General features: G+C 43.4%; 1 protein-coding gene across 1 annotated transcript in view; it reads left to right on the forward strand.

Moving 5' to 3' along the window:
* Positions 1-27318, forward strand: part of HAUS5 (HAUS augmin like complex subunit 5) — a 1223310-nt gene that overhangs the window by 362456 nt on the left and 833536 nt on the right. The window contains exon 9 of the mRNA XM_044080749.1: positions 15264-15354. Coding sequence (XP_043936684.1) covers positions 15264-15354 — 91 coding nt within the window. The remainder of the gene's footprint in view (positions 1-15263; positions 15355-27318) is intronic.

Consider the following 27318-nt stretch of genomic DNA (forward strand, 5'->3'; position numbering starts at 1 on the left):
GTGCTTGGTAGTCCCTTGACACCTTAAAGTCAATACCCTGGAGACCTGATAAAATACTGCCCCCCCCCCCCCCAAGAATCATTCCCACAGGTCCAAGGGTTTAGCGGTAGATGCTATGGTGGTGGTGGAGGCCACAAAGAAGGAACTGGCAGAGGCGAGTCCTACTGTCCATTCTTTGAACTGAGAGTCTTGGATGTTGGACAGATTAGGGAAGCAGGTTTGTGCTTCAGTGATCTTTGCCATATCGTCGCTGAATTATTTGGCACATTTTACCTGCCTTCAAAGGGACCTGATCACTGAACTCTCAGGAACCCTAGCAGAGGCAATGTCTGAGGTACGTGACAAGGTCGCCTCTCAGCTTGCGACCCTAGAATCTATCTCTAATTCCTCCATGTGGTTGATAGCACATACAGCTGAAGAGGTGGCCAGAGCAGCGAGTGCAGGTGTTGTCATGAGACGTCACGCCTGGATGCGCTTGTGTGACTTTGCTGACCCTTTTAAGTCTTCCTTCGTGAATGCTTCTGTTGATCAGTGAGATGCCCCTCTTGTTGCAGAGGGGGCCCACGTAAGCAGGGTTCCAGAGATTCCTTCTTTGGGCAACCCTATCGGTGCTCCTTAGGAGTGGCACGATTGCTTACCTCTGGCGACAGTTGGGGGGAGATTCTCTCTGCACCACTTGGGCTGGCTCTCAATAACATCAGATTCTTGGATGCAGAAGATAATTACCAGAGGTTACCTTATCCCCTTCGATCTTTATCCAAGGCCACAAAGGCGAATCCCCAATGTTCTACCCAGTCAGAGGGATGCAGCAGCTCGAGAAATTCAAAAGCTGCTTCAAAAAAGTCATCCAAGCAGTCCCACCAGGCCAAACAGGATCTGGATTTTACAAGATTTTTTAGTGGGGGACTGGAGGCTTATTCTAGACCTCAGTATCTTGAATAAATTTGCCAGATAGACAAAATTCTGGATCATCATAGTTCAGTCTTTTCTTCCGTTTCTAGAAAAAGATGATTGTATATGCTCAGTAGATCTTCATGATGCGTATTACCGCATAAAAATGGACAAGTGCTCCAGAAGATACCTCCGCTTCTGGCTGGGAGCCAATCATTACCGGTTTTGCACACTTCCCTTTGGTCTCACCGCAGTCCCCATGGTGTTCAAATGCATGGCAGTGGTAGTGGCTCATCTGAGGCTACAAGGATTCCAGGTGTTTCCATATTTTTGATTGGCTTCTTACTGCCCCCACCAGGCATCTACTCCTTCACGCATTACACTACATTCTGGAGCTGGCAAGCTTCTTGGGCGTCTCAATAAACAAGAAAAGTCAAAACTAATATCAGCTCGAAGCACAGAATTCATCAGAGCAACATTCGACACAAAATCCTGTGTGGTTGCTCTACCTCTTCACATACTCCAGAGGTTAAGGTCACAGCTCCGAGTGATACTCTCTCAAGACATAGTCCTGTCTCACTTAGTCTTACAACTACTAGGATCAATGGCAGCGACAATCACCCTAGTTCCTCTGGTGAGGTTTCACATGAGGCTGCTTCAATGGCTCCTAGCATTACAATTGTCTCTGTAAACACACCCGATGTCTCAGTCCGCATAACAAATCAATGCAGGCAGGATCTGACCTGGTGAATGAAGCCAGAAGAGGAATTATGATGTCGACCCTTTTTTACCCCCTCAGTCTAAGACTGTAGTGACCACAGATGCATCTCTGATGGGGTGGGGGTGGGACATTTTCTGGGAAAGGTAGTTCAAGGCACTTAGCCCCCCTTAGAGACCAATTTGCATATCAACATCCTAGAACTAAGGGCGGTGCTTTTAGCTTTGCAAGCATTCTAATCTGCCCTTCCGTCGGAGACTGTTGCTATCCAGTCAGACAACATGTCCATTGTCTGGTACATCAACAAACTGGGAGGAACCAGATCCTATCTCTTATGTCAAGAAGCCCTGAGAATATGGCAATGGGTGATCACCTCCAACAGCTTTCTGTTAGCAATGCACATTCCCCGGAGCTCCAAAGTGATTGTGGACAAACTGAACAGATGCATTCTCCAGCCGCACGAGTGGTCTCTCAATCCCATAGTAGCGACGGAGATCTTTCGTCATTGGGGTCAGCCTTGCTGCGATCTGCTTGCATCCCCCATGAACCATAAATGCAGCAGCTACTTTGCCCTAATCCCCTCTCAGGGGGAGTCCCTGAGAGATGCTCTTCTGCACGATTGGCCCCACGGACTGCTTTATGCCTTTCACCCAATTCCCCTAATGCCCCAGTTCTTGAAGAAAGTGCAGTGGTTGAGAAGGCAATCTTCCTTGCACCCTACTGGCCCCATCAAGTCTGGTTCCCCTTTCTTTGTCCTCACCTAGTTCACCGTTCATGGACTCTGGACCCAACTTCGGGACTTCTGTCTCATCCGTAGGGACTGGTCCATCCCGACCTACCAACTCTAAAGCTGACTGCTTGGTACCTCCACTTCCAGTAATAGCCAGGCAGAATAATCTATCTTCCTTGGTACAAGAGATGCTTCTGACTTCCCATAAATCGTCCACCAGGAAACTTTATCTTAGTAAGTGGAACAGATTTGTGATCTGGGCTCAAGGAGAAGAACTAGACCCCTTTTCAGCCTCATTGAATAAGGTGTGGGAGTATTTGTCAACCTTACTTCAATCAGGAGCTTCAGCCATTAGAGTTAATTTGGCAGCTATCTCAAACTTCCATAATGGCTTTGATGATTTCTCATTGATATCTTATCGCATGCAAGACCTTCCTAAAGGGAGTCATGCATTTCAAGTCACCTTTTAAAGAGCCCATTGAACCTTGGAATTTGACGTTGGTCTTAACAAGCTTTAATTCATCTGCCCTTTGAGCCAGCAGTCTGTGATATAAAATTTTTATCTTGGAAGACCTTATTCCTGGTAACCATCATTTCAGCCAGCAGAATATCAGAGGTGCAAGCCTTGTGTATAAAGCACCCATATGCCATTTTTCATAAAGCGAGAGTATCCCTTAGGGCTAACCCTTCTTTTCTACCCAAAGTTGTCTCAGAATCAAATATTAACCAATCCATTGACCTGCCAGTTTTCTTCCTGAATTTTACAAACAAAGGAGAATATTGTTTGCATTTGTTGGATGTACACAGACAGTTACGTTTTTACTTGGACAGAACGAAATCCTTCAGAAAATTGGACCAGCTGTTCCTGTCCTTTTCAGGTCCTGAATTGGGCAAGCCATTTTCCAAAGTCACCTTATCAAAATGGTTGAGAAGATTGTATCATCTTTATTTATCATCAAAATGAAATGAGTTTAACAACTAGTCAAAGCTCACTTTCATAGGTCAGTTTCCATTTCGGTGGCTTTTCATTCTAGTGCCTCCATGGATGACATTTGTGCAGGAGCTACGTGGGCTACCCCTCATACCTTTATCAATCTTTACAAATTGGATACGATCTCCAGGGAAAGAGCATCCTTTGGCTCTGTGGTGCTTGGGAATATCCTTCCGTAGGGTCTCCTAGGACATAAAGTAGCTAGGGATTGTGTCCCAACCGACATGAATGAATGAAGATTGACATCAGATAAAGAAGTTATGTTCTTACCATAATGTTCTATCTGTGTTGTCATTCTTCATTAATTCACATCATCCCACCCTCCAACCCCCTCCAAAGGTTCCTGGTGGTTCGGAACTAGGCCTGGTTCACTGCTAGGGCAGTTGCTCAGACAAAGCTTCTGCTTTTTGTTTCTATTGGCAAACTCGATCTGAAGGGAGGGGAAGAGAGGCACTATGGGTAACCTTAGCTCAACAGTTTTCTGGCTGGTGCTAGCTTGTTACAATGGCCAAGTCAGTTTCGAGGACAGAACCGAAACCAAACTGTTGTGAATGAATGAAGATCGACAAAACAGATGGAACATTATGGTAAGAATAACTTGTGTATGCTGTGCATCCTGCTTAGCTCTTTTTTGCTGCTAGTAGTGAGCAGTAAATCCACTATGCTTTATTAGTCCGCTACCAAGTACTGGATCTTTGTCAGTGCTGACTACAAAAATTATTTTTAATATTTTTTTGTTCAGATTAATTTTATATGGTTTTGCACCATTTCTAATGTTTTACTAACAGAAAATTGCCAACAGATGCTCTTGCAGGCATCAGATTTCTGTAAAAGCTATTTGGATTGTATTTTCTATTTTAGATAACCATGACAGTAATAACTGAACATTGTGCAAAGTTTAACAAACAGGCTTAATTTAAGAGAGCTATGGGTTGCAAAGATTTTTCTGGCATAAAATTTGCTGGTATTAATCCTGTTTCACATTTTGTTGGTTAAAATGCGTGACCAAGACTTAATATGGCTTTACAAGTAGTAACAAAGGCGTTCTTCCTCAGTGGCATCACAGGAGCAGTAGCTGCTTGATTACTTGGAAGTGTCTGCTTGCAATTCCACTGCCGAGATGGAGTATTTTGAGATTTAGATGCAGAACCTTGAATCTGACAGGCAGAATTTAATACTGTTGGAGGCAATGTAAACAAGGTATTTCCAGCTACGCTGTACTTCATATTGGTGAGAGGACTCCTTTGATGTCTCGTCTGAAATCTTATCAAATTTGTGTCACTCAAAGTTGTTTACAGCCTTGATAGGACAGTATATTTCTAGACTTTGTGACTGCTAGAAAAGGGGAACTTTTTGTACAGTTTAGTATGGATATTTTGTCAGAAGCTGATCTAAGGTAGGAACAAGAGGTATTGTACAAATATTCTTGATGTGGTCTGCATAGCTCTTAACCTCCCATCTCCAAAATGAGGAACACTAGCCCTCATGATATGGAACAAATGGGCAAAATGTGGAACACATAGTAACGGCTTACTAACAACTTCAACTAGGATGGTTAAAATATGCTGGTTTTACTTATCAAGAAAGATACTTTAATGAATTAATATGATTCATTTCTATTTACCATGGATATCAGTTAAAGGATTCCTTGAATGTGTGACAGACTCTTCCAATGTGGAACTTCGAAAAACATGAGCTTTTTAAGACTCCAAATGAGGTACATTCCTCATAAAAAGGTACACTTGAGAGGTATGGTGGTCTGTACTTGATGGAACATATGCTAAATGGCATATTTGTGAGTCTTGTAAGGGTAGAGTGTCTTACCCACAACAGCCTAAGGCTTGTTATCTTTGTGTGGAAATAGGTATTTTTTTTAGCAAACTTGATAAAAAAAAATGATATGATGCGATTTATGGTGGGAATGTAGGTGTTTTAGAGGACATTGCTCTCACAAATCAAAACATTAAATACGCTTATTTATAGATAATTACTGTGTAGATGGTGATTAAGTAATATTCATCCTGTATTTAAGTGTATGTACAAGTGCACTACTAGTTTAACAATTTGATTTTTGCATCATCTTCCAATGGCCCTCAGCTTAGCCCTAGACCCACTAATGATTTATTTGTTCCCCTCATGGTTGCAGTACAGCTCATTTACTTCAAGAGCGAGGACTGAGTGGCTCAGGAAAGGGCCTGTAAAATGCATGACTTTACAGTTAACCCCACCAATCCCCTGCTCATGCTTGTAGCATGCGCAAGGGATACAAGGGACTTTGCAGATCTGAAGTAGTTAACTTCATTTTATCTGCAACCTGTGGGTATACGGATCCGTATCTGATCCGAGCCGGCAACTTTTTTTCTAGCATATGCTCCGAGCTGCTCCCCTTACCCATAATGCCCTACCATCTCCTGTCTTCCCCTGATCTTGTTTGCAGCGCCAGTAGTGTGCATCGTGGTCTCCTTTGCTCTGAGCTCAGGGATAGTAAGTGTTATTAATACTTAATCTAGTGTGTGTCTGAGTGATTTTTCCCTTCCTCCCCTTTTTTAGTGTATCGCTTGTTCGTCAGTTTAAAAAAAAAAAAAAAAGTTTTGTTAACTTGGTAGAGTAGTTGTTAGGCCTGCCCTTCCCCTACCTGTGTTTGTGTGTGGTTTTCCTGGTACGTAGTCTTTTCTTTTTGGGCGCAGGACCATGGATGATCAGCCAAAATCTATTTTCAAGAAATGTACAGAGTGTGGCCATAAGCTCTCCCTGGCTGATGGTCACACTGTGTGTGATTTGCTTGGGAGTGGCACATTTGTCCAACCAATGAGCTGTCTGCACCAAGTTCAATCCTAGGGCCCTCAGGGATCGGAAGGCCAAGTTAGTAGCCAAAGGCCTTCTCCCTGCTTCCATGCTGAAATCTGCCACGGCCTCTGTATCTAGTGCCCACCCTCCCACCCAGACAGGGACTCAAACTCCCTCTTCTTCTGGTGATGGGCTTAATAAAGACAAATCTACAGTCAGCGTGGCTGACAAGGAAAAAGACAAAGAAAGGCACAGAGAGGATAGGGACAAGAGAAAGGACAGACCTCGCAAGAGATCCCCAGACAGGGAGCTCTTTCTTAGTCCCCCTTCTAAGGCCATGAGGCCAGTTTCTCCACGGCTCCGGTCTCCTCGTTTCTCACTGGAGCCATTGGAACATTCGGACCCGAGGCCTTCCTCCCCATCATTGCGCAGACCAGCCAGATCCAAGTCGGTGGCCTGTTCGAGGTCGACTCAGAGTTTATTGGACTTGGACATGGACAGGATAATGTGGAGATTCATTCAAACTCGAATACAGATGGGAGTCTTGCCATTTGGACCTCCATGCCTTTTTTTCTACCCCATCTCTGCTTCCCCGATCCGTGCTTCGGGGCTCTTGGATCCAAGGATTTTCAGAGCTGGTAGCTCGGCGCCGACGGTTCCTCCAACCTCGACTCCAGCTGTTACCTTGAGTTCCTCTGGTCCAATTAGTTCGGATCCAAGCGACTCTTGGAACCGCGGGCAGGGAGTCGGACCCGAGGGAATGGATTCTTCGGCTCTGACCTTTTCGGATCTGACCCGTTTCCTCAGACCTCTGGTTACCTTTGCTTCAGCTCCGGTTCCCGCTTCGAATCCAGGGAGGGCGTCTTCCTTGCTTGGTGCTAAGGAGGTCCACTGTCCTTCGGCCTTTGAAGTGATGGAGAGGGTTCTCTCCCAGGGATTGAGACCCCAGCCCATCCCCTCGGATTCCACCCAGGCCCCCCTGGATTTGGCGACGACTCTCTTCATCTGTCTCAGGGACAGCCTGTGCCAGAGGATCACCAGGTTAATTTCCCTGAGAAACCCCTGTGGCTCACGAATCCCTTTCTGAGAGTCCCACTGAAGTGGGTCACTGTAAGCGCAAGTGCAAAAGGAGGCACTTGGACTCCCCCGAGTCCCTCACTATGAACACTGACTTAGATGAAGGAGAAGGTTCCCCCAGGTCACCTCCCGAAGATGTCTCCTTCAGAGAAATCATGGAGATCCTCTGCCAGAAGGGAGGTTGGTCAGCCCCAAAACCTTCTGGGGATGTCAGTTTTCCTGGAGGCTTTTGGCATGGGCCCATCTACTTCCTGGGTGTCCCCGCCAGCGGACCCCTTGGTGGACCTTATCACCACGTGGGCATGGAAGGAGCCTGACACCATAGACCCCATCCCCAAATGCCCTGACAAAATTTTTCACCTCCTTCCGACAAGCAACCTTGGTTAAAAGGAGCCCCAGTTGATGCTATGTTGGTTGCAGCGGCCACAAAGAAGGAACTAGCACAGGAGAGTTCCTCAGTCCACCCTTCAGACAAGGAGTCCAGGTCGGTGGATAGGTTTGGGAAGCGCATCTATTACTCAGTGACCTTTTCAATCTGTGTGCTGAATTATTTGGCACATGTGATCCAGCTTCAGCGAGACCCTGCTTTGGAATTCGCTGAGTCGCCCCCCAGAGACTTTCTCGCCGCAGGACAGACAGTTGTTCTCTGCGAAAATGTGTACTCTGAAGTCAGTCTCAAACACGTCTATGTGGTTCCTTTCCCATGCCACTGCAGGAGCAGTTAGGGTGACTGGGACAGGCATAGCCATGAGGCGTCATGCCTGGCTCATTTTGTGTCAGTTCGCGGACCCTTTCAAGATGTCGTTTATCAACGCTCCCTATGATGGTTCTTCTTTTGGGAAGACAGTACATGACACACTTCCCCAGAGCGAAAAGGACCGGAAGACTTTGTCTGCCGCCGTGATCCGCTTCTCTAACCTTCAGCGGTCCTTAACTAGGAATCAAAGAGGGCAGAAGAAGAAGATGTGGTTCCGAAACTCTCATTTTTCCCGGGATTCTAAGGACAACTATTCCCCCAGAGGCAGAGGGGACAGGATCGATGCTGACCCAGAGGTAGAGGGGGGTCCCAGGAGTTTTGGGACTAGGGAACCCTTTTCTTGTAGACCTGGTCAGAAGTCTTGAGGGGTTGCCCGGCTGTCCTACTCTGGAGGCAGTCGGGGGAAGATTGTCCTTACACCCAGCGGCATGGGAGTCCATTACGACAGATCGCTGGGTGTTGCAGATAATATACAGAGGTTACACTACCCCATTTGTTGCCCCTCCAAATATTCCAAAACACCTCCCGGATGTTCCACCCGCTCACAGGGAGGCCGCAGCTCTAGAGGTTTCGAAGATGCTTCTCAAATGAGCCATAGAACAGTTCCCCCTGATCAGTCCAGATCAGGCATCTACTCAAGGTTCTTTTTGGTGCCAAAAAAGATGGGAGACCTCAGGCCCATTCTAGACCTGTCAACATTAAACCTGTCTGTAGCCAAACAGAAATTCCAGATGGTCTCCCTACAGTCCATTCTACCTTATCTCCGAGAGTGCGACCGGATGTGCTCGTTAGACCTCCAGGATGCTTACCATCACATCAAAATACACAGGAGCAACGGGAGGTTTCTGCACCTCTGGCTGGGAGCCAGTCATTTTCAGTTCAGAGCCCTACCCTTTGGTCTCACCACAGCCCCCAGGGTGTTCACCAAGGTAATGGCAGTTGTAGCGGCTCACCTGAGGCTTCAGGGTATTCAGGTGTTTCAATACCTGGACGGCTGGCTCTTTGCTGCACCCAACAAGCATCACCTGTGTCTGGGACGAGATTACTTCATTTGGTTGGCAGATCTACTGGGAATTGCAGTCAATGTTCAGAAATCCCAATTGCAACCAGTACAAGTTCTAGACTTCATTGGGGCATGGCTAGACAGTTTGCAGATGAAGGTATTCTCAACTCCAGACAGGATCTTACACCTCAGGTGCCACATAGCTCAGATAGCGAACTCCAAGTCTCCAAAGGCAAGTGATGTTCTCCGGGCTCTGGGCTCCATGGCTGCCTCCATATCGATTCTCCCTTGTGCACGCTTTCATATGCGGGTTCTTCAATGGACTCTGGCTGTTCAATTGTCTTTGCTAGACCTGCCCATGGAATTTCAGATCAGGATCAGTCACGTCTGCAGGACGTCTCTTCTTTGGTGGTTAAGTTCACCGGAGATATCAGAAGGACGCCCCTTCGCGTCATCTCCAGTCCAAGCCACAGTGACCACAGATGCCTCCCAACTCGGAGGGGGGGGGCACTGTTTTGGAAGGGCAGTCCAAGGCACGTGGTCCCAGTCAGAGACCAAGTTGCACATAAATGTTCTAGAGATGAGGGCAGTGCTTTTAGCGTTGGAAGCCTTTCACACTGTCCTTCCTCTCGGATTGATTGCAATTCAGTCAGACAACATGTCGGTTGTCTGGTATGTCAACAAGCAGGGGGAACCAGATCCTATCCCCTCTGTTGCGAGGCCATAAGAGTGTGGGAATGGGTGATCTCCACCGGTCAGTTTCTGTTAGCAACGAACATCCCAGGGCGCTCCAACATTTTAGCAGACAGATTGAGTCAGGCTATTCTGATGCCATACGAGTGGTCTCTGAAACAATCAGTAGTAGAGGAGATCTTCCGTGCATGGTGTCAGCTTTGCTGCGATCTCTTCGCATCTCCATCCAAAGTGAAGTGCAGCTAGTTCTTTGCTCTGATTCCCTCACCAGAGGAAGTCCCCAGAGACGCTCTAGTCCATGCTTGGCCCACCGGGCTTCTGTAGGCTTATCCACCATTGCCACTCATTCCGAAGTTTCTTCAGAAAGCTTGCCGACTGCGGTGCAAAGTTATCCTCATTGTCCTGTTCTGGCCTTGTCAGGTTTGGTTCGCATTCCTTTGGTCTCATCTCTTAGCTCCCCCGTGGGTTCTGAATCCCTGCCCGGATCTAATCTCCCATCCGTCCGGAGACCGTCCACCTGATCTGGGCAGCCTCAAGCTGACAGCTTGGTTGCTCCACTTCGTTGATTGCCAGGACTCCCGGTCTTTCATCCCCGGTAAAATCCATTCTGGTGGCTTCTCTTAAAGATTCCACTTGGAAAATTTATCACAGTAAATGGAAGCGCTTTTCCATTTGGGCCTCACAGAGAAAACTAGATCCCTTTACATCCCCTGTTCCAGCGGTGTTGGATTTCCTGTCTGGCATTTTTCAGCAAGGAGCTAGTTCCTCCACAGTGAAAGTACAATTGGCAGCCATTTATAATTTTCATGTTGGTGAAGACAACATTGCCTTAGCCTCCTCTAGGCTGTGTAAGGCTTTTCTTAAAGGTACTTTTCTGTTATATCCACCTGTCAAGGATTCTGTACCTCCTTGGGACCTTACCTTTGTTTTACAGGCATTGGTGGCTCCTCTGTTCGAACCTGCAGCTTCAGTGGATTTAAAATTTTTGTCCTGGAAGACAGCTTTCCTAGTCGCCATTACATCTGCTAGGAGGGTTTCTCAGCTTCAAGCTCTGTCTGCCATTCCTCCGTATTTGGTCTTCCACAAGGATAGGGTCTCTCTTCATACTAATCCTTCCTTTCTTACCCAAAGTGGCATCTGAAGCAAATATAAACCAGTCCATTAATCTGCCCGTTTTCTTCCCTAACTTCCAAAATAAAGGTGAATACAAACTTCATTTGTTAGATGTTCATAGACAGCTTTGTTTTTATCTTCATAGAACAAAATCTTTCTGCAAGACTGACCAATTGTTTGTTTCATTTTCCAAAGCATTTCTAATGCTTCTTTGGCCAGATGGATCACACTCTGCATTTCACATGCCTACAAAGCAAAAGGTTTATCTCCTCCTGGTATTGTTAAGGTTCACTCTACCAGGTCCTTGGCGACTTCTGCTGCCTTTTGGTCTAGGGTTCCTTTGGAAGACATTTGTGCAGCAGTGACCTTGGCCAATTCATATACCTTCATTTCCAATTACAAATTAGATCTGATTTCTAGGGGTAGAGCATCCTTTGGCTCTGCGGTGCTCAGAAATCTACTTCCATAAGGGCCTCCCAGGATTGGAGTAGCTGGGGACTCTGTCCCACAGGTTGCAGATAAAATAAAGTTAACTACTTCAGATAAGTTATGTACTCACCATAACGTTCCATCTGAGTAGTTATACTTCATTTTTCTGCAACATTCTTTACCTCCGTCCCCCTGACCTTGTCCTGTCTTTTCAGGTTTGGTTCATTGGGCTGAGTTGCTTATGTATTTAGTTGCAGCAAACTTGATCTGAGGGAAGACAGGAGATGGTAGGGCATTATGGGTAAGGGGAGGAGCACGGAGCTTGGAGTAGATGCTAGAAAAAAAAGTTGCCGGCTCAGATCCGATACAGATCCATATACCCACAGGTTGCAGAAAAATGGAGTATAACTACTCAGATGGAATGTTATGGTGAGTACATAACTTTTTTTTATGAGCCTGTGTCTGTGAGCATGCAGTCAAACATTCCCATCCCCTTTTTAGACAACACTTTGGTTTGTTTCTACCAGTGAAAGTGTGCCCTGGTGTATGACCCCAATTCCTTCTCACTTGAGGGAGGTGAGCAAGCTAAGCCTGTAAATTCATCTCTCACCCCAGCTAGGTCTTCCAGTGCCGCGGCCCCTGGTACCTGAATCAGAGTTAGTGCTCCATTCCTGTGTACTGCGGATTCAGCTAGCAATCTGAAGAAATTGCTTGTGATGAAGACATACAGATGATTACTCTGTAGATTCTGAAGGTTTTTGTACCTCGTAAAACCTGGTAAAATTTAGGGGAAAATTAAAACAGACCGTCTTAAGCTAAAAGCTGCTTTGCAGATAAAATAAGTGTGAAAATTGTCTTTTGGAGAGAACAGAAGTTCCTTAGGTAGAAGATTACAGAAAGGAAAATGGAAGGCTAAATTAAAAAAGAGAGAAAGGACCAGCTTCTAAAAAAAAGACACGAAGAACTTTATTGTACATTCCTTAAATGTACATGTTTTTTTTTAAAATGAAGTAGAGAGAGATCCTTTTAGAGTAGGTGGGTTAACAAAAAGCTAGCATTGTATGTCTACATGATTCAAGATGCTTGAGAAAAAAGAATCAGAACCAGAATGAAAAAATAATAGTATGATCATTAGGAACACAGAAGTGTTTGGGTGTTGTGACTTCAATTTAGCAATGGAAAAAAAAAATCAAGTATTAGATGACAATTTTGATGGGGCGAGCAATATTATATGACTTCTGACCTGCAAGCTTCCCTGCACACCATACCTCTAAATGTACAAAGAGACTTCAAAACCTTGGAGGTAAAAATGTCTTTGAGATGAGGAGAAACTTTTTCCCCTGTAATATAAAATTAATTTACTTGAAATTGATATTGTTGCAAACCTTGAGATTCACTTCTTTTGTGAATTTTTATGGTAAAAATACCCCCCAAATAAATAAATAAATGTAAAATTAAATAGAAGCGAGCAAACTTTTGTTACTTTGTTAAAATCTCTGTTAAGCAAGGGATTAATACAGGAAGATGCCATGGATCATTTAAAGTAAAAGCACTGAGAGCTAACCTTAAAATATCTGTCTCTATAAATGTTTGAAAACATCTAACAGTTAAAACAACTTAAAAAATGCCAAAAAAGTTGTTATAAAGCAAAGTTTTGCAAGTTGCGTAAATCAAACCCAGAAGCAGAACTGTAAAGTGTGTGTGTGTGTGTGTGTGTGTGTGTGTGTGCGTGTGGGGGGGGTATAGAGTATTACCACAATCTTTTTTTTTTTTTTTTTAATAGTTTTTCTTTTCCTTTAGTTCCATTTTTAAGTTAATTAGTTTTTCCCAGTGCTCTTGTGTGTTTGTTTTTTCCCCCATAGATGGAAATCGCAGAGAGGATTTACTATAGTATAAAAAGGTCTGACAGTTTGCAAGGATATACGATACAGTCTGTGCAGTGTGTACTTTACCTCAACTGCCTGAGAGAGTATGACTCCTTATCAGAAAGAAGTTTTATGATTAACTGCAAAGAAAGAACTAAAACAAGATTTCTTACATGAATATAAAGAATTATGATTGGGTCGGCGGTCATAACCTATTTATGTGCTCTAGATACGGATGTCAAGAAATTCACCTCGAGTGAAGCTTGAGAGGTGAATCTTGGCATCCATGTCAAAAACACATAATAAAGGGTTATGATCAGTGAGACTATTATAATTCTTTGTAATGCATGGAGCTTTTTCTGCATCATGTACAACTAATTACAGGGGAAAAAATCATGAAGTGTTTTACCAACTTTCAAAGCTGTAAAATAGTTAGCGGACACAGATAGAAAGGCAGTGTAACTCTATACATCGCGTTTACACCTACTTTTTGTGCCTCTCAACTGTCCAGATTTTTGCAGAATGTCCAGATTATTGCTTTATATTTTTGGTTTGTTCCTGTTAAAATCTGTGGTTTTCGGACAAACCACTGAGGGCTAAAGTCACTAAATAATGACATGCATTGGACTTTGAGTTTGTATCCTTCAGAAAATACATACTAACATATCCTGCTGTTCTAGCAACTTTCGAACTTCATTAGAAGAACTTGGGGACATGTTATTGGTATGGACAGCAGGCAGAAACAAATATTTTATTTCTAACTCATTTGCTAGTCAGTACAGGCAGAATTTAATGCCTGGTGCAAGACCGAACATTAACAACTTTAGCAGGGTGTGCTTAGCATTTGTTAAGCACCAGAGTCACATGAGACCCGACCTTAACTGGTTTGTCTTTTTCTGAAGATCGGAGTGTAATTAACAACAGTCCATGCACTACAAAGCTTTTCATGCAGAAGAGGTATTAAGTAGCACACAGAACCTATATAATGAATTCGGAAAATCAGCTGGAGTGAGAAATCATTTAGTCATCCATTTAATCAACAAAGATGTTTTTGTCAAGAGCTGTACTTGGACTAAAATGAACTGTAATGGGCATTAACGTTACTTGCCTGTGCCGTATGTGCTACTGTCTAAATTAAGATTGGCATACCTCTCATCTCTCCAGATTTTCACAGAATGTCTAGATTTGTTGCCTCATATTTTAGTCTGTTCCTCATAGCATTTGTGGTTTTCTGGTAAATCACTGAGGATGAAAGTCACTAAATCATGACATACATTTGAATTTTGATGCCATATCCTTCAGAAAATGGATGCCGACACAATTTGTGTTATTGTAGCAACTTTCTAAGTTTATTAGATCAGTATTTAAATTCTGTCCCTATTTTGGGGCCTTTGTACCCCCACCATTATTTTAGGCATAGTCCAGATTTCCTGTACTAAGAGGTTGAGAGGTATGAAAATTATTTTTCTTTTTTTCTTTTGAAAGAAAGCATCCAAGTGCTTGATGAACAGAATTGACATTTTTTCTGCATTTATTTTGCATTTTTATTTTACAGTCCCCTTTGCCAGCTCTTCATGGTCTTTCATCGTTCGGTAGCCCGTTTGTAAAACACTAGAATTGTGAAAACTAGTTTGACAGTTCATTTTGCCAAAAAATATGGCTCAACCAAGAGCAGAGAACCTTTTAATTGCATTACTTGACAGTTGCCAGCAAGTTAATAAAAATGCAGTAATGATTTAACTTTTACTACTACGTTCAGGACAGGTAAAGTTGGGGACTTTGTTATTGGTCTTAGAGCAAGATTTTGCACAACACATTTTGAGTGGTTGAACACTTATTCTGATAAATAACTGGGTAATTCCTTTGCTTACCACAACAGCGAGTATGCTTGGATTCCAATTTGTGTTCTGAGTTTATCATTCTTAAACTTGATCTGAAACTTCACTGCTTCACTATTTTGCATTCATATATTAGCCTCCCAGAGAGTCTACCCATGGAAATAAAGTAAAATAGGAGGCAAACTTGCTTTGTGTTGTATTGTCATTTGTGATTCATTCATTTACATATTTGATACTTTTGTCATTTCTTAATTGCTATTCCATGCTGTGATTCTCAAGATAATGGTTTGAAAATTATCTAGCACAATTTCCTTTGTGAATTCAACAAGAGTTTTTTCATGTACTTATAAGAATTTTTTGTTTTAATTCAGTAAAGGAAAAACTGAAGTAGTCTTTGGCGGAACCTTTGTGAACCCTGATCACAATGCTTCACCAGTTGCAGTTCCAGAGCCTGCTGTTCTGGTAGGTTGCTAATAGGTGCTTTTATTATTCTTTTTCTTTTGTAGTAGATGCAGTTTTTTCAAGTATCTTAGTGTGATTTGTTAGCAATACTTGTGGAATGTAGGATATATATTGAATTAGCTATCTTATGAAACAAAGGAACATGGTGCTTTTTGTTTCATCTCAGGATGTCCAGGCAGGCAGCTTTTACAGTAGCTGTTGGTAAAATTCAGAGCTACCAGTTTTACTTGTATTGTTTTACACTGGATCTGAAACTGAAGAGATGTATGACAAGATTTGTTATTTTTGTTCCCCTTTCTCTGAAACACAGCTGTGGTACTTAGTTTGAGCAGTAGTTTATGGCAAGCATTTTTTTGGGCGGAGAAATTTGTAATTTATGAATCTGCCAGTACTACAGCTGGTACTTGAATGATAATTTCTGATCTCTGCCTTCCCTTTCAGTCATTTAGATGTATGCATTGCATTGTGCGAGCATGCAGAAGATTAGCTTAGTTTGTAGACTCAGTGTAAGAGTTATTTATAAATATGCCACATAAGACTATTCCACAACTAGGAAGAAAAAAAATAATGTTCTGGCCAAAATGTTTATGCTAAGCAAGGAACCACTTCAGGTGATATAGAAAATCTCTAATTGCTATCACTGCTGTTGACTCGTTGTACATTTCCTGCAGTAATCCAATGAGTTCTGTAGGAAAACCCATTGTGTACATTGTCTCCCACTGATATTCCCAGTGCACCCTGTCAGATGTTTTTTTTGTATCTTGCCCCAGTAACACTAGTCTCTGGTTTCCTTTATCCACTTCACTATATGTCATGCGTGTTTTCAAAATGTGAAATCTCTGTCTGCTTTTTACAAAATAAACATTAATCTCCATTAATCTTGGGAGAATTTGTGATGATCTTCTTATCAATTCTTCATCGGAAAGAAATGGGTTTTTATACTGGTCATACATGTTACCGAAGATCATCTTTCCAAGACCCAGACTGGAATGTTTTAGGAGAAGGCACTTATCTTTTGTTCTTCTGGACTAGACAACTGTAGAAGATCCCTGTGTTGGACCCCTTCTGTTAGGAAGCTAATTCCATTTCCTCCTGCAAAGGTTGCCAGCCTAGCCAGATAGAATTTTATAGATAATTCTATCATTTGTAAATATTAACGTGAACCACAGGCTTGTTTTAAATGGGAAAACTGCTGTAAGGAAGATGTCAAGCATTTTATGACTGTCTTTGATCTTTAAAGTTGGCTGCAGCCTGTCTAGGTGAAGACATTCTTTCTATTGTTTTAACCAAGAGTTAAATTGCTAGATTTAAACATGCAAATATATTTTTACTGCTCTGCTTCCTGACCAGCTGCAAGATAACACAAGGAGATGTTAATAATGTCAATGTAGTTTCTGTTAGCGAAGTGTGAAGAATGATGTAATGGGAACCAGGAATGTGATTTTAAAAACAGAGAGAATCAGAGATTATTAAGCTTTTTTGTCTTGACCATCCAACTCACCAGCACTGTCTTGCTCTTTATGTAAGTTATTTTACAAGTGTGTTTTCTCTTAGAAATAGCTAGAAACTAGAAAGATTAGACTGTTTTTCTGTGATGTCAGAACTGTACTACTGAATTATTTTAAGCATTTCTCTGTGATCTCTGAGCTCTTCACTAGCACTATGTAGTAAGAAGTATTGTCTTGTGTTTTTACAATTTATTAAATATTTTAAAACCTTTCAACTGTGGCTGTTTGTGCAGAGAATAAGTTAAGCTATAGAGTACATTGCATATTTATAGTGATTACTGTGCAAGTCACTCCAAATAAGCCTTGACTGTTTAGTCACACCAATTGGATAATAATATTACGCAGTAATAACTGGACACCCTTTTAAGGGCCTTTTACTAGCTGATAAATATTAGCTGGGTGGTGGCATTGATTTCTACTGTATAGTCTGGGTAAAAAGGGCACAGCTGGAGAACCTGTGCCAGCCTTCCCCAGAAGTGTCTGTGTGGTTGTATAAACTCTTATCTCAAAGTGTGTGTGTGTCAGCTTCTTGGGCAGGGACACGAAGCACTGGTTGGACAGAGAGGGTGCTGGAGATTTTAGCTTTCGCAGCTGGCTGAGATCTGGATCCTATAGCTGTGCCAGTGGGGAGTCTTTTATTGGGGACCTGGAGAGCAAGGGAGCGACCAACCCCGGACTGACTGTGATCTCTGTGTGCTCTTAAGGGAAATTGCACTTTACTGTGTGTATTTGTTATTCTTTCCTCTTATATGAGACTCTCCTCACTGGTGTTAGTGGTGAGGATTGAGGCTCTTTGATTGCTGGGCCAGGGCACGGGCATCACACCTCCCATAAATCTTTTTTCTTGAACATTGACTACATGAAGGTATCCAAGGCCATGCTAATAGTGCATTTGGATTTGCTACACCTGCCCCTGTTGTAGGCCATCTAGACAAGGGGTAATGTTATCTTCCACTCTAGCCATCTCATTGACCTCAATGCAGACATTGATTTCATTGAGGCCACCCACCTAGCATCCTGCTGACTTTTGCTGTCAATGCCTTCAGCACCAGTAGTTTGACTCTTAATGCTAGGTTGAGGCCTCAGGCCAGAGTTTGTTGGCTGTGAGTATTTTGGCATCTATCTCAGTGTCTTAGTTCTTAACCTTTGGACCGTTGGGATTTAGAGTATCGACACTGTCAGCTGCACGTTTATTAATTGAGGCAATGTTTAACAGTTCTGTCTTTGGACTATGCTGTAGGATAGAGAAAAAGCTAGCAGGGTCTTAGATTTATTCCTGATGTTCTTCGTGTTTCACTGTTGCAGTCATTACATCTGGGTAATCTGCTGGCAGGTTGCCCTCAGTTGGCCTGAATATCAAAGTCTTGGGTCCTGCGTCAGTTGCTGTCTTCTCTTCCATGACGTCAGGTCGTCAGGGATATAAAACATGCAGCCAATGCCATTTTATTCAGTCTTTCTTGCCGCTCGGTGACCGAAGCAGAAGCAGTTTGCAAGTGCCGGTCGGCCGACTCATGAAATTTACGCATTCAAGTTTCAGAACCGAAGTCTTAAATTAAAGCTAAGTACCCCATTGGGGAAACTTTTTCTTGCTTCTTACCGATGTCAGTAAAAGGTCCAAAACCGAAGACAAAGCTTCTCCTAAGCCAGTCGCCGGTTCGCCGGTACTCCAGTGAGGTGCTTTCGCAGCCCCTGATACCCGCTACTTTTGAATCGCAGGCCTCTGCCGAGACCCATGCAGGGTCCGGTAGGCCACGAGATTCTCAGAGTATTGAACCCACAGATGTCTCTCCCTCGGATGGGTCCGGAGCCACTGAGCTGGCACCGGCTTCTGAGGGTGTTTTCAGGCCTCAACATTTCTATATAAAGCCAACGCCAGCTTCAAAAATAACATCTAAGTCTAAAAAAACGATGCATGAGCCACGTGCTCAGGCCCCTATGCCTAAAACACAGATGATCAAAATGGCTGAGGACTTAATTACCTTGATCAGGGGTTCCCAACCCCCTGCTAAGAGGCCTAGGCAAGACACTGATTATGAATCTTCAGATCAGGTTTCTATTTCTTCTGATTCCTCTTCTGATCAGGAATTTTCTGTTCCACCCTATGAGGATTCAGATGCAGGAGAATCCATCCCATCTGCAGCTTCTGCTGAGGATTATTCTTTTGGAGAAACCTTGCATACTTTAAGGGAACATTTTCATTGGGAGAGTCAGGATTTCTCTGAATAAAAAAAGAAGCTTAGGGATTTCCTTCTTCCTCAGCATATGACTTTGGCTATACCTCCTGTATTAGACATTGTTGATGATGTGTTTTCGGAATCAAGCATGGCTCCTGATTCCCTACCTCTGGCTCCTAGTAAGCCAGACAGATATTACAGGGCTCCTGACTCACACAAAATTTTATTAAAAAATCCTGCTGCTGATCTTGAAACTATCTCACAGGGTCCCAAAGGTGTAAAGGCCTCTACAGCCAAAAATCCTACCCCCTCTGATAGAGATTCCAGGGCGCTGGCTAGATGGGGAAAGAAGGTTTATATGTCAGCAACCTTGGCAATTGGGGCCTTAAACTGCCAGTTTGATATGCTTAAATATCAATAGCATGTTATGGGCTTATTGAAACAGAAAATGATGTTGATTTCTGATTGTGTGGAAAATAAAGAATTACAGGAATTATCGCATGCAGCGGAACAGGTTGGAAAGCATACTTTGCAATGTGGTTTTGATTCCTTGGAGCCTTTTGCAGGGCCGCAGTTACTGGATCTGTGATTAGAAGGCATGCCTGGCTCAAGGAGCAAAATCTGCCTGATCATGTTAAAGCTAAATTGTTGGATGCACCTTTACAGCATGATACTCTTTGGTAATAAGGCAGAAGAGGTTTTAAAGAAAATGGTAGACAAAGCTAAATCTATGCAAACTGTAAAATATTTCTTACAAGTGCAGCCACCCAGATTCAGTAGGCACTGGCCTACTAGAAATTGGTCCTTTCCTGTGTCCAACAGAGCCTCACAAGGCAAATCCAGGTGCTCAAAAGGCTCTAGATACCAATCACAGGGTTCTTACAGGTCAAAGCAATGGGGTGCCTCTACCTCCAAATCTGGAGGAAACAAAGCACAACCCTACAGTAAGCAGTCTCAATGACTTCCCTCTACCATCACCAAGCACTTATCTTTTGGCAGCCCCCTTGGGGGGAAAATTAGCACTTCATACTCAAAATTGGCAGTTAATTATCCAGGACAAGTGGGTATTAAACATAGTATCCCAGGGGTACAGATTTCATTTCCATACTTTGCCAATTCCAAACGGTTGGCCAGATCTGCCACAAAATCAATGGGCAGAGGCTCAGAAACAAGTTACGTCCCTCATGGATATGGGGGCTATTCAGCCAGTACCAGAACAGGAAAAAGGACAAGGTTTTTATTCAAGACTGTTCCTGGTACCCAGAAAAGACAATGCCTGGTGTCCAACACTGGACTTATCGATTTTGAACACGTTCTTGGACATTCCAAAGTTCAAAATGCTGACTTTACAACAGCTACTGCCCATGCTGGGCAAGAATGCTTAGTTAATGACTCTAGACTTAAAAGAGGCATACCTGCATATCCCAATAAGGGAATCTAGCAGAAGATACCTCCGCTTCAAGGCAGGTTTTATGCATTACCAATTCTCTGCACTGCCCTTTGGTTTATCTACTGCGCCCAGGATCTTTACAAAGTGCCTGGCACTAGTAATTGAATTTTGCAGACAAAGAATCATACAAATCTATTCTTACTTGGACGACTGTCTCATTCAAGCAGAAAACAAGGACATTCTTCTTCATCATCTGGCGTTTGTAAAAAGGCTTCTAACATGCCTAGGGTACACAGTGAACGAAAAGAAATCCCAACTGGTACCCTCTGAAATAATTACATTCCTGGGTGGAAGCTTGAATACAACTGCCCAGATGGCTTACCTTAAGCAAGACAAACAAAGGCCACTGACTATATACTTCAAACAGATGGCAACAAAAACCCAGTTATCTGCAAGACAAATTCTGCAGGCTTTGGGGTTCATGGCATTCTGCATTCTACTAATTCCATATGCAAGACTGCATATGAGGAAACTTTAATGGTATCTAAAAAGTTTATGGAGTCAACATTGTCACAGTCTGGAAACCATGATTCCTCTCATTCCCTGCCTACAACAGGAGTTTCTTTGGTGGGCAGAGACATGTCACTAAAACAAGGGACGGTCTTTCACTCTACCCCCTGCCACCCAAACCCTAACTACAGATGCATCAGGCTATGCTTGGGGGGGCCCACCTGGCAGGGAGATGCATTCAGGGCATATGGAACCCAAAGCAAATGCATCTGCATATCAACCAGAAAAAGATGCTAGCTGTTCAAAATGCCCTGACAGCCTTCAAGGACTTACTTCATCCAGGACAACTAATGGTAAAGACGGACAACACCATGTTTATGTGGTACATAAATAAGCAGGGCGGTACACATTCCTACCCCCTTTGCAGACTAGCCATGGCATTGTGGAACACAGCCTTGACTTACCAAGTACATCTTCAAGCACAATTACTGCCAGGAAAACAAAATACTCTGGCAGACGACCTAAGCAGAAATCTTATGGACCCTCACGAGTGGAAACTGGATCCACAAGTCTTCAGCATGGTAACACAGAAATGGGGGAGCCCAGACATAGCTCTATTTGCCTCTCCCCAAAATTATCAACTGGACAAATTCTGCACAAGGACTTATCACAGACAAGCATGGAAAGTGGATGCCCTATCCTTCAGTTGGAAAAACCTATCAGTCTACGCCTTTCCTCCTCTGCCTTTTCTCCCCAAGGTCTTACTAAAGGTTGGACAGAAAAAAAACAAAAATGATCCTAATTGCCCCGGACTTGCCTCACCAGCACTGGTACCCAATTCTAAGGAATATGTCTCAACTCCCACCTTGGTACTTGCCTCGGATACCTCATCCACTGTCTCAGCAGAGCAATGAAATTCTGCACACTCAGCTCCAAACTCTGAACCTGACAGCATGGCTGATCATGTAATTCTTCAAACAACACCTCTCAGTAAATCTGTGATGGATGTCATTTTGGAAGCCAGAAGGCCTACTACTAGAAAATCTTATACTGATAAATGGAAGAGATTCTGTGCTTGGAACCAAGCACAAGGAATGGACACAGCAAAACCAAATATTCCTCAGATTTTACAATACTTGACTGAGATGCTTGACAAGGGCCTATCTTTTCCTTCAATAAAAATCCATGCCTCTGCCATCTCGGCTCATTACAACATGGTGCCTCCCATTTTTTCTCATCCTCTGCTAAAACAGTATCTTAGAGGGGCCAAAAATTGAAGGCGCCTCAAAAGATCACCAACTCCTGCATGGGACCTTAATTTTGTGTTAAAAAAAAATCACCCTGCCTCCTTTTGAACCAGCAGCTACTACGGATATAAAGTTTTTATCTTGGAAAGCAGTTTTCCTTTTGGCAACAAGAAGGGTTTCAGAACTACAGGTCCTCATGGCTGTGGAGTCTTTTATTACATTTTACCCGGACAGGGTGTCCCTCAGGACCAATCCTTCTTTATGCCTAAGGTGGTATCCAGTGTGGCTCTTAACCAAACTATTCACCTGCTAACATTTTACCCAAATCCGCAGAACAAGGGGGAGCGGATTCTGCATTCATTGGACGTACACAGACAACTAAGATTCTACTTGAACAGGACCAAATCTCTAAGAAAGCCTGAGCAACTACTAGTGGCATTTGCTGCAGGATCAGAGGGGAAGGTTATATCAAAGCAGACTATTTCTAAGTGGATAAGCCACTGCATTCGTTTCGCTATCATGATAAACCATTGCCTAAGGGAATCAGGTCACATTCCACCAGGGCTGCCTCTACCTGAGCAGCCTTTCTCAGAGGAGTTCCAACCAAAGACATTCTAGAAGCTTCTACTTGGAGCTCTGTTCACACTTTTACAAAGCATTATCATTTGCCTATCTTCTCTAAGTCCAGGGCAGGCTTTGCCACTGCAATTCTGCAGGGCCTTATAGCCGCTCCTAATGCTATTTAGTTCCATCATCCCATCCATAGCTTTGGGATTTTACCCAAATGTAATGACTGCAACAGTGAAACACGAAGAACATAGTACAGTTGTGTACACTTACCATAAATGTAGATGTTCGAGTGTATTCACTGTTGCAGTCCAGGTTACCCACCCGCCATCCCTCTTCTTTCTAGAACTTTTCTTTCCTTCACTATATTCTAAAGCCTTTGTGGTGTATTTGCTTTTAGATGAAGGCAAAGTTTATGTTGCTAAAAGTGCATTTACATATATATTGCTGTTTTATATATATATATATATATATATATATATATATATATATATATATATATATATGCATATATATATATATATATATATATATATATCTATATATATATATATATATATATATATATATATATATATTTTTTTTTTTTGCTCCCCGTTTGGGGGGCACCTGACATCTGGGGCAAGAAAATCTGAATAAAATGGCGTCGGCTGCATGTTTTATACCCCTGACGACCTGATGTGATGGAAGAGGAGACAGCAACTGATGCAGGACCCAAGACTTTGATATTCAGGCCGACTGAGGGCAACCTGCCAGCAGATTACCCAAATGTAATGACTGCAGCAGTGAATATACTTGAACATCTACATTTATGGTAAGTGTACACAACTGTACTTTAGGAGTACTGCTTCCTGGAGTGTACTACACTAATCGTTGTCATCAGTGTTGGCAAAACAGACCATTTTGCCTTTGCTTCCCTCATTTTCTTTTCTCTGGGACTGATGAGCACAAAGGAGAATCCTGGATTCATTCTTGTTGTAAGTCATGTTCCCCACAGTGCAGTACATTAAGAAATGTCGGTAAAACTGGGATTACCATTGCTCTCTGTAGGTGTTGTGTCCTTAGGTCTCGTGTTCATTTCTGTTGGGACTTTTGTTTCCCAGATTGGGTTATACCAATGAAGTCACTTAACCAGACCTGCTTTTTATTACTCCCTTCAGTCTGTGTGTTCTGAGACTGAGGATGCTATTTAGAAAGGTCTTAGATTCATTCTGCTTTCCACAGTGGACTAGATCCATGAAGGTCACTGCAACTTGGCTATAAGAAATCCTATTACCTTTCATAGGTTCATAGGTTCATACTAGGCTATCTGCCCTAGGGCATTTATAAGCCAAGCCAGAGTGTGTTTGGCTTTCGCCACCCATTTTAAATTAATTTTGCTATGGCCTTTTTCGAGGTTAGTATACTGTGCCTCTGTCTAACAGTGACACAGAAGGTGATACCCAGGGTAAACCTACGATCTCCCATCCACTCATCAAGATTCCTCTTGAAGAGAGTCAATGAGGGACTCTGCCTAACCTGGACTGGGATTTTATTCCAGAGTGAAGGGAACCTCTGGGTTATGAATCTGTCCCTCCAGCATGTCCTATTTATTTCAGTGCTGAGGTTCAAGTCTCTCTAGCGCGTAGCTCGATGGGATTTGGATTTTCTGAAGTGCAGCATGTCCATTAATTCCGGGTTGGACATGGTTTATACGTCAGGCACAGATCGCCTCTGAGCAGGCGGTATGCCACTGAGTAGAGCTGGAGTTTCTTTAACCGGGCAGCATATGGCATCTGTTTGAGCCCTTTGATCCTCTTGGTGAGGTACTTTTGGGGTCTTTCCAGTTGCTGCCAGTGTCTGGTAATGTACATCCCAAAAGAGGCATTGTACTCAATTATGGGCTTGATGAGGGATGAGTAAAGAGGCACGATGACCTCCCCTGATCTAGATGTGAATCCCTTCATGATTAGGTGGGCTGTATAAAATGTTTTTCTAAACACTTTGGCCACTTGGTTGTCAAATGAGAGATTGGTATCAACCTGGGTCCCCAGGTCCCTAATTACTTCTACTGTACTTAATGGATTATCACCTATGTGGTAATTTGTGGGCACTTTGTTTTTGCCAAAGGGGATGACTATACACTTTTTGGCGTTTAGCTTGAGGCCATGGCTCTGGCACCAGTTGTCTGTTTCTATGAGGCCCTTTTGGAGGATGCTTGTGTCTGCTGGAGAGTCTATTATGGCGCCCAGTTTGCAGTCATCTGCAGACTTGGTCAGCCACAGTCCTTCCGTGTTGGCCTGTACCTCCGAGAAATATATACTGAACAAGAGAGGTCCCAGGACTGAGCCTTGTGGGATGCCACTTGTAACTGGTTTGGAGTCTGACATGGCTCCAGCAATTCTAACCATGTGGGTTCTGTCCTTGAGCCAGTTTGCAACCCATCTAGTGACATAGGGGTTTATATTTAAGCTGGTGAGCTTATCTATAATGCCCGAGTTGGGTATTGTATCGAAGGCTTTTGCGAGGTCCATGTAGGCTGTGTGGACCACCTTCCCCTCGTCAGTGGCCTTGGTGACTGTTTCAAAGAAATTGACCAGGTTTAAGAGGCAGGATCTGCCCTTAACAAAGCCGAACTGGGTAGGATCCATTGTCTGTAGGTCCTCAATATCTTTATTTATGAGGTCCATGATGATCCTTTCCATAGCTTTGCAGACCAAGCTAGTCAGGCTTATGGGGCGATAGTTTCCAGGATCCGTTGAGGCAACACCTTTGTGGAGAGGGACCACTGTTGCTGTACGCCACTCTTTGGGTACATATCCTGTAGTAAGGCTGAGATTGAACAGTAGTTTTATGTTTGGGTTTAGCTCTTCTTGGAGTTCATGTAGGATGCAGCCCGGGACACCATCTGGTCCCATTGATGCTGTGTTTTTTGCTTTGGAGAGGGCGGCTCTTACCTGAGCATCTGAGATGTCAGGGGGCAGCACTCTGTTGGGATAGATATTTGCCCTTTTGGTGGGCGGGGGAGTTTCCGCTGAACCTGTCAGCTAGGATGTTGGCAATGTCTGTGTGTTCGGTGTATTTTTTCTCATTTTGGACTAATTCTGAGCATATCTGGGAATTTCCACCCAGGTTCCTAACATAACTAAAGAAAGCCTTGTGATTATCCTTAGTGCCCTGTGCAATTTTTCTCTCGAAGCTGGCCTTAGAAGATTTTATGAGTGCCCATAGTTTTTGCTAATACTGATCAGGATGCCTTTCCTTTTGGGATTTTGCTCTATCATGTAGTAGCTTCCTCCTTCTATTGTATAGTTTGTTTATGGCTGGGGTCCACCAGACAGGATGTCTGCCTTTGGAGGATTGGGTCTTGGTTTTATTTGAGATTGCATGATCCATGCATTCCTGAAGGTGTTCATAGAATCGTTTATAAAGGATTCTGTGGTCTGGGCCGTATTTTCCACAGGCCCGGGGGCTTTGAAGGATTCCACCTCAGTTTTGAGGAGTGTGAAATTTGCTTTAGAGAAGTTTTCACTGGTTTTCTGGGCAGGGGTGGGGTCGGGATGTGAATATCCAGTGAGATTAGTTTATGGTCTGATCTTACCAGTGAGGGATACACTTCTGGTCTGGAGCATAGAGTCCCCATGTTGGTGATGATCAGGTCCAGTATGTTTTCCCCTCTTGTGGGAGTGGTAACAAGTTGTTCCATAGCATTTGAGTTTATAAATTCTAGGAAACTTTGGGCTAGGGTGTTGGAGCTAGAGTAATGCTCCCAGTCTATGTTTGGGTAGTTGAAGTCGCCCAATATAATGGTGTTTGGAAAGACCTTCATATTTTCCAATGTTCTCAGGAAGGCCGAGTGGGGTTCCTGGGTTCGGGAGGGTGGTCTGTAGCAGGCTATAAACTGGAAGGCAGTTTTACCCACTGTTAGTTTCACATGGATAGTCTCTGATGCTTCGTGCTGTGCCACCAACCTGGAGGTGTGGGTATCTTTGATGAATATTGATACTTCCCCCTCCTTTTGTGGTTCGGTCCAAGTTTTGGGGCCGAAAAGCATGGTATGAGGTATAACCTGGTAGTGCTGGGGTGCTGTCAGGAGCCTTGAACCAGGTTTCTGTTCCTGCACAGATATCGATGTTCTCCATGCTAAGGAGAGTTTTGAGTGCGTGCATCTTGAGGTTTAGACTTCTGGCGTTGAGTAGCATTACTCTTAGTTTCTTATCCCCTGTGATACCACCCTTCAGTCTGTGTGTTCTGAGACTGAGGATGCTATTTAGAAAGGTCTTAGATTCATTCTGCTTTCCACAGTGGACTAGATCCATGAAGGTCACTGCAACTTGGCTATAAGAAATCCTATTACCTTTCATAGGTTCATACTAGGCTATCTCCCTAGGGCATTTATAAGCCAAGCCAGAGTGTGTTTGGCTTTCGCCACCCATTTTAAATAAATTTTGCTATGGCTTTTTTTGAGGTTAGTATACTGTGCCTCTGTCTAACAGTGACACAGAAGGTGATACCCAGGGTAAACCTACGATCTCCCATCCACTCATCAAGATTCCTCTTGAAGAGAGTCAATGAGGGACTCTGCCTAA

This window comes from Protopterus annectens, chromosome 8.part0, assembly GCF_019279795.1.
Source record: "Protopterus annectens isolate FY-2018-M chromosome 8.part0, PAN1.0, whole genome shotgun sequence".
Lineage (NCBI taxonomy): Eukaryota > Metazoa > Chordata > Ceratodontiformes > Protopteridae > Protopterus > Protopterus annectens.